The sequence below is a fragment of the Gossypium arboreum genome, chromosome 1 (genome assembly GCF_025698485.1).
Source record: "Gossypium arboreum isolate Shixiya-1 chromosome 1, ASM2569848v2, whole genome shotgun sequence".
Classification (NCBI taxonomy): Eukaryota; Viridiplantae; Streptophyta; class Magnoliopsida; order Malvales; family Malvaceae; genus Gossypium; species Gossypium arboreum.
Genome location: NC_069070.1, coordinates 116,421,670 through 116,429,591, shown reverse-complemented (window position 1 = coordinate 116,429,591; position 7,922 = coordinate 116,421,670). Strand labels below are relative to the sequence as shown.

General features: G+C 32.2%; 2 protein-coding genes across 5 annotated transcripts; both read left to right on the top strand.

Annotated features, from left to right (window-relative positions):
- On the top strand, positions 1–414 carry LOC108458833 (receptor-like protein 9DC1). The gene has a single exon (XM_017758227.1). The coding sequence runs from the start codon at positions 1–3 to the stop codon at positions 412–414; it is 414 nt and encodes a 137-aa protein (XP_017613716.1).
- Positions 415–3,108: 2,694 nt separating this feature from the next.
- On the top strand, positions 3,109–6,706 carry LOC108456611 (receptor-like protein 6). Of its 4 annotated transcripts, none has more exons than XM_053030954.1 (3): positions 3,109–5,783; positions 5,898–6,274; positions 6,365–6,706. In XM_053030954.1, the coding sequence occupies exons 1-2, from the start codon at positions 3,266–3,268 to the stop codon at positions 6,257–6,259; spliced, it is 2,880 nt and encodes a 959-aa protein (XP_052886914.1). In that variant the 5' UTR covers positions 3,109–3,265; the 3' UTR covers positions 6,260–6,274; positions 6,365–6,706. The 4 variants fall into 4 exon arrangements, with proteins under 4 accessions (XP_052886914.1, XP_052886911.1, XP_052886918.1 ...); XM_053030958.1 differs by having other exon boundaries at positions 3,112–5,783; positions 5,898–6,219; XM_053030951.1 differs by having other exon boundaries at positions 3,109–6,274.
- Positions 6,707–7,922: the final 1,216 nt, after the last annotated feature.

The following is a 7,922-nucleotide window of genomic DNA, read 5'->3' as shown; positions in this document are numbered from 1 at the left end:
ATGCCCATATTCACATGCGTAGATTTGTCGGACAATGGATTCCATGGAGAAATTCCTAAGGTAGTTAGAGAGCTTAGATTGCTTCTTGCACTCAATCTCTCTCATAATAGCCTGACTGGTCCTATCCCACCGTCATTTGGGAATTTGGCAGCACTTGAATCATTAGATCTCTCATTTAATAAGCTGAGTGGTAGAATCCCTTCTCAATTGACAAATTTGACATTTCTTGAAGTGTTAAGGTTTTGGTACAATAATCTTGTGGGGCCATTCCCAAAGGCAAGCAATTTGATACATTTGAAAATGACTCTTTTCGAGGGAACTTGGGTTTGTGTGGATTACCATTGTCAAAGGAATGTAGCAATGATGAAAGATCACAACAAGCACAAGATGAGGAAGATAATGGAAATGGAATAGCTTTTATTTGGAAGATTACATTAGTCATCGAAATGGCTTAGTGAGTTACTGGTGTTTTTGAAATCAGTTATTTAAAAATATTTAATATATCTTAGAAGGAAAAACTTAGTTAATTATAAATTTATTTATTACTCAAAATTTTAATTATACTTTAGCAGCAGAAAACAACAACAACAACCCAAATATCTCATGCCACCTTACGAAATAAAATAATACAATCTTTAAATAATAATATATCAAATGCTGAGAATAAGTATTTTAAATATAAGCCGAGCCGAGACCCTTGTGATGTTGCATCTTCATCCTAACTTGGTGGGTTATCTGTAACACCCCTAACCTATCTCCATCGTTAGATTAGGGTTACGAAGAATTATAGAGAATTACGGTACCTAAACTTGGTGGGTTATCTGTAACACCCCTAACCTATCTCCTGTATTTTTACTATAACATTCAGTAACATAATTTAATTATAGTAAAAATAAACTCACGGATCTTAAATTGAGCTTACGAGGACCTAAAAATAGTTTGAAAATATTTTGGAGTCATTTTAAAATAAAATTGAAAAATTTAGAAAAACTTGAAAACAAGGGCCATTGATTTGGTTGAGCGATACGATTGGCTCAAATAAAATTAAAAATATAATAATTATAAGATTAGTCATTTTAGTGGTGAGATTAAATATTATAATAGTAAAATTAAAATTAGTGATAAAACATATGTTTAAATTCAAACGTAATAATAAGGTAAAATAAGAATACAAAATGGTCATAAAAGATATTAAACTAAAATTATATATAATGAAAATTTTGAGTTATTCAATATTTTGAAAATTTCAAGTGGGTTTATAATTTCATTAATAGAATAATACTATGTACCATATTTTTGTTTTTATTAATGGAGTATTCTGTATGATTTATTTAAATATGATGTATCACTTTATGTATTAGTATAAATATTTTAATTATTTATTTATTTTATAATATTTTTAAATTATTTATTGTATTAAATTTAAACTTTAAAATTATAGAAGTTAATGGTGTTGTTGTATCGAAAATGAGTAAATAAATTAACAATCCCTCTATATGTTAATTGCCTTGAAATATATATGTTTGTACCTATTTATTTATTCCCATGTAATAATATTATATAAAAAAAACTGATGAAATTAGATCAGATTTAGGGTGGATTTAAATGGATAATGCGTTTTAACTGCGGTTAGTATAAAAATAGAGGTAACAGTGAGATTAGATATTATAGCAATACTATAACGTGAAACAAAAAATAAACTAAACGCACCGTACAACACTCCACCACTCATCTAAATACATCATTACTAGCATAGATACAAGAATTCGGATGGTCGATACAATTAAATTAATTCCCTGCTAAAAGAATAAAAATGACTGTCTATGGATTGCGATGTTGCTGATATTTCAGTAATTTAATTTATTTATAATAATATGAATTTTGGCTGAGGAAAAAAAATCTTTTAAATGATTTAATTTTTATCATGTGGATAAGTTGACGAACACCATTTCAAGTCAATATACAGATCTCTAGTATTACTATTTTTACCTCTATCAATCATGCCTGATTGTCTTGCATGCCCTTTTTTTAATTTTTGTTTTTCCTTTGAGTGTGAATGCTTAAAAATCACAGTAGCTAGTAGCAAGGATATGAAAGTAGATATTTTCGAAATAAGTTAAAGATGTGCAAAGAGAAGTTACATCATACTACACTTGTTCACATTAGCCATCGCTTTTAAGATGTTGACTGCCATTTCCTCCTAATTAATTGTTAAATGAACAAACTCACTCATGAAATTGGACTGTACTTACCGACGTAGAGATTTAAGAATCTGATTGTTAATAGGATCAAATTTATATCCTAGTGAAAATGGTTAAAGGTTACGTTAAAAGTAAGTCTTTAATAACTCTCGTTAAATAAAGAAAAATAGTGTCTTGATAATTTTTATCAATTAAAATCTAATTTGTAAACATGAAAAGAACTATGGTTGTTGATTGGTTAGCCAAATCATTTTCCTCTAATAAAATTAATTTAACTACTATGAAGATGTTCCTACATTTAAATTACTCTTAAAAAGATAAATTTGACCATTCTCATGGAAAAAGAATTAATTACACCCTGCTAGTAAAACTTCAATTATTGGGATCTAATTATGGCAATAATATTGGGTCCGTCCATTATTTTCTTTGATCAACGTGTCACTAAAATAGAGGCTAAACAAAAGCAAAAAGTAGGAGAGTTCCTCAGCAAGAGCAAACGTAAAAGGTGATATCTATCTATAATAATATATATAAGTAGGACTTTAGAAATATTTTAAACCGGAGAGAATACTTTCTATTCTTAATTGTATTATTAAATTTATATTTAAAATTATTAATTAATTAAATCTTAGTTTAATTAACATAGATATTGTTATTAATATAGGATGATATAAATTGAATGTACTAAAATGTATTATTCTTCTCATTATAGGTTAAATAGGGAGTATGAATAGTATTAAATATTTTCTTAAAAGAAAAATATAATTAAAATCTAATGAAATTATCTTACAAAATTATTCCTTCTTTATCTACTTATTGTTTTTCATAATTTTTATAGAAAAATTTTATTATTTATTTTATTATAAAACAAATCTCACATTGAAAGAAATTTAAAGAATTTTAAAAGACTCAGGAAAGACTTGTAACAGTCCACATGAAATCAAGGAATATAAATAAATCCACCTTCGCATAGCATCTCTCAAGCCTCCACTCATAGCAAATTTCCAACTTCATTTCCTTAAAACTTTTGCCTCCTATCATCTCTTGTTTCTTAGATTCTAGAAATGGGAAAGTTTATATGGTTGTGTCCAATCCGTAGTCTCCTCTTTGTGCTGTTCTTTCTTTCCGTAGTCGATTCTTTTTTGAGTTTGTCTTCCTCTTCTCTTAATCCTACCCCTTTGTGTCTACCAGAAGACACCTCCGCCTTGCTCCAATTCAACAACACCCTATTCATTGATGAATCTGCTCATGATTTATGTGCATATCCCAAAACAAAATCTTGGAATGAAAGCACGAACTGCTGCACATGGGAGGGAGTCACTTGTAATAAAGTAACTGGTCAGGTGATTAGCCTCGACCTTAGTTGCTCTATGCTTACCGGCTCACTTTCCCCAAACACCAGCCTTTTCCGCCTTCAAGGGCTCAAACGGCTCGACCTTTCTTTTAACAATTTCAGTGGTTCGATTCCATCTGGGTTTAGTCAGTTAGTAAGTCTGACATATCTTAATTTTTCTGGTTGTTCCTTCTCTGGTTCAGTTCCGTTAGATATTTCTTTGCTATCAAAATTGATTTCACTTGATCTTTCTACATATGATTTGAAATTTGATAGGCAAAGTTTTGACATGCTTACGCGCAACTTTTCTAAATTAGAAAATCTTGTACTTGACCGGGTAAATATGTCTGATGTTGTGCCTACCTCCTTCATGAACTTGCCTTCATCTCTAAAGCAGTTGGGGATTAAGTTTTGTAATTTGAAGGGGAAATTCCCTACAGAAATATTCCAGTTCCGGTTCCTAGAATATGTTGATCTAAGCTTGAACTCTTTGACAGGTTACCTCCCTAGCTCCAATTGGAGTAGTCACCTCAAGTACATTGACCTTAATGATAATCAATTTAGAGGGTCAATTCCTGCATCCATTGGAAACCTCACAAAAATCACCTTTCTGGATTTATCTAATAATGAATTCCAAGGTCAACTTCCCTCTGCACTTTTCAGCCTTAAACAGCTTACTGATTTAGTGTTATCAAACAACAGTCTAGAGGGTTTACTCCCGACTCATGTACGCGGGTTTCAGGATCTAAAAGTTTTGTGTTTAAGTAATAATTTGTTAACCGGTGCAATTCCATCTTGGCCTTTTACGTTGCCATCTTTGGAAGAGTTAGACCTCAGTGGTAACAGTCTCTCTGGTCCTATCAATCAGATTCAAAAGCCTAAATCAGTTCAAAAGGTTGATTTGGGCTACAATGAAATCCATGGTGAAATACCGAGTTCGTTCTTTGATCTTGTAAATCTTACTGAACTTGATCTTTCATCAAATAATTTTAATGGTGTAATCAACTCAGTTATGTTTTCAAAGTTAGAGAATCTTTTAACACTTGATCTTTCATCAAATAGTTTTAGCGGTGTCATCAAGTTAGATGTGCTTTCAAAGCTAAAGAGGCTTATGAAACTTAATCTTTCAAACAACACATTGCTATCATGGAGTACTGGCAGTGGCTCTAACACTACTTTTCAAGAGCTCGATACTTTATACTTCTCTTCTTGCAACGTAAGGCAATTTCCAAATTTCTTACGATCAGCCAAAAAATTGAGCCTTCTCGATCTTTCTAATAATTCAATTCAAGGTTCAATTTTCAAGTGGGAATCAGAAGGTTGGGAACAATTGATTGTTTTAAATCTTTCCTACAACTCACTGACGGGTTTAGAGCATTTTCCAGGGAAGAATCTTAAATTCCTTGATCTTCGTTCAAACCAACTCCACAATCTTCCTCTGACCCCACTACCGCCTTCTTTGCAAGGATTTTGGATTTCAAACAACAATTTGACAGGAAAAATCCCTCCTTCAATTTGTAATTTGACTTCACTTGATGTCCTTGATATGTCTAGAAATTACTTGGGAGGAGTTATTCCGGCTTGTCTTGGAAATTTTAGCCACGAGATCTTAAACATAAACCTACAAATGAATAAATTTCGTGGAAAAATCCCTGATTTTTGTGTCGATGACAATGCTTTGATGAATCTTGCACTTAACGACAACCAGTTGGAAGGGCTATTGCCACGATCCTTGAGTAATTGTACTTCTTTGAAGTTCTTAAATCTGGCAAATAACAAGTTAAGTGACACATTTCCCCATTGGTTAGGTGTACTTCCAGATTTGCAAGTTTTAATCCTCCGATTCAACAATTTTCAAGGTCCCTTGAGCATTTCCAGTGATACTAAACCATCCTTTTCATCATTGCAAATTGCTGATCTCTCTCAGAATAAATTTACTGGCCTCCTGCCTACAACTTTCTTCCAAAATCTAGATGCTTTGAAGCATGCAATAAGCAAACATAAATCAATGTTTCAAGAAGCCTGGGAAAATCTAGGACTGTATCAACATTTAGCACTCGATTATTATGGTCAAATTTCAGAGAATGTAACGACGAAAAGATCAGACATAGAGTTGGAGTACAAAAGATCGTTACCCATTTTCTCTGGCATTGATTTTTCAAGCAATAAATTCTATGGAAAGATCCCTGACGTCATTGGACAGCTTCATGCAATTCACATGCTCAACCTGTCTGACAACAACTTCATAGGTCATATCCCACCCTCGTTGGGAAATTTAATGGAACTTGAATCATTAGATCTTTCATCAAACAAGCTCAGCGGCAGGATTCCATCTCAGTTGACAAACTTGACATTTCTTGCAGTGTTAAATTTTTCCAATAATAATCTGGTGGGACCAATTCCCCAGGGAAATCAATTCGACACTTTTGAGAACGATTCCTATCATGGAAACTTGGGATTATGTGGCTTCCCTTTGACAAAGCAATGCGACGAACCTAAACCACCTCCATCGAAGTTCAAGGAAGATGAAGGTTCTCCAATAAGCTTTTTATGGAAACTTGTAATGATGGGATATGGATGTGGAGCAGTGCTAGGATTGAGCACCGGCTACATCGTGTTCACTACTGGAAGGCCATGGTGGTTTGTGAGAATGGTCGAGAGAGATTGGAAACCGAATTTTACAAGGTGGGTTTGCAAAATTCGAGGAAAAAGAAACATTCACTGAATTTAAAATTTCAAGGTTGTTTTTAACCATCTATTAATTTCTCATTGGTTTTGTAATCTAGAGATTAGACCTAATCTCTTTCCTCTTTTTATTTTTCATGTACAGTGGTTCGAACTGAAGCTGAGAGAAGAATGCACCCTTGCTACAATACAATTGGCTAGAAAGAGGATGTTTTCTGGGTTCGTTTACAGTGCAAGTGGTTTTAAGATAGGATTCAAGGTGTCGTTTGAGGATAACTTGCATTGCTTGTTCAAGTTGATCATATCAGTGTCTGCATTTGTAAATTAGTATTTACGGGCTTTTGTTACGTTTGTGAGACGATGTGTGTGGTTTTATTTTCTCGGTTTTTCTTATTTTTGTAAACTCTTTCTGCAAATTGCTTTATCAGTAGAACCGTTTATGAATCCGGAATAAATTTAAATAAAACATACAAGGATTAAATTTAAATAGTTACAATTATCATGGAAAGTTTTGATTGAGGGAATTCTTATTGATATCTCACTTCAATTATTTAACTTTCTTTTTGTCCATAGTTTTTACAGCTTTCATGGTCTTGGATTTTGTCCATAAATTTGAAACGAATTGCTACACCCACTATACATACTTCTCTGTCTTGGATAGGTGTCTTTATGCATTGTCAAAACCCTTTTTTTTTTAAACTGGAATTGACTTTGTTTGAAAATAAAAATTAAAACAGGAGTCGCCACCGATCTTTATTAGGTGTGATCGGATCACCTTTGTTTTAATAAAACATTTTAGTTTACTAAAACGATATTTTTAGTCTACGAAACTTGAGAGAACAGGTTCAAGAGTCGGTTACGTGCGAGGAAGGATTAGCACCCTCGACACGCCCAAAAATTGGTACCAAATTGATTAGTTAAAGTCTCAATGTCGAAAGTTGAAAATCGGGAACGGATTTAAAATGTGATCCTTTTTTGTTAATATCGATTCTAAAAACGATTGCTAAAGATTTTCTCGTCTCGAGATATCGGAGTATCACATCCCGTAAGTTAGGATACAGTACCATGAACTCCCGAGCGCAAGTTTATCTTTAATTTTAATTGAAATTCCGTGTATTTTAAAACTCAAAAGGATATTTGACTATTTAGAACCAACAAGAAAATCGAAACCCGGTAAGTTAGGGCACAATTTCTCGATGTTCCAAAACGCGAAACATTGTCTTATTTTGAAATTTTTGTTTTTAAATAATAGCAAATACGATATTTAAACAATGTACGTTATTTTTTTGGGTTAAGATAAAACAATTTATTGGATGAATGTAAAGAGGCTTGATTCATGGGGCGATGATATGAAATAAAAGTATAGTGCGACATGGAAGAATGATACATGCATAATATATTCCACAAGCGAATGGCAATAATATGAACACGAGTAAGCAAATTAACATACATGCAATAGCAATAATCTCACAATATGCACTCTTTAAAAAATTAATCATTAATAATCAAGAACAAATGAATTAAATGATACAATTTAAAAAAAAAAAATATATATATATATATATAATAAATAGTTAAAAGCAAACTAAAATAACAATTGCAAGATGAATTTTAAATGACCATGAATGAATTTAAAATAAATAATGTAAAAAAGAAAGTTAAAATCGACAATATACAAAACGTTTTTTTTTGAAGAAAGAATG

Coding starts and splice junctions, on each gene's coding strand:
- LOC108456611 (XM_053030951.1), top strand. CDS start 3,266: ATGGGAAAGTTTATATGGTTGTGTCCAATCCGTAGTCTCCTCTTTGTG.
- LOC108458833 (XM_017758227.1), top strand. CDS start 1: ATGCCCATATTCACATGCGTAGATTTGTCGGACAATGGATTCCATGGA.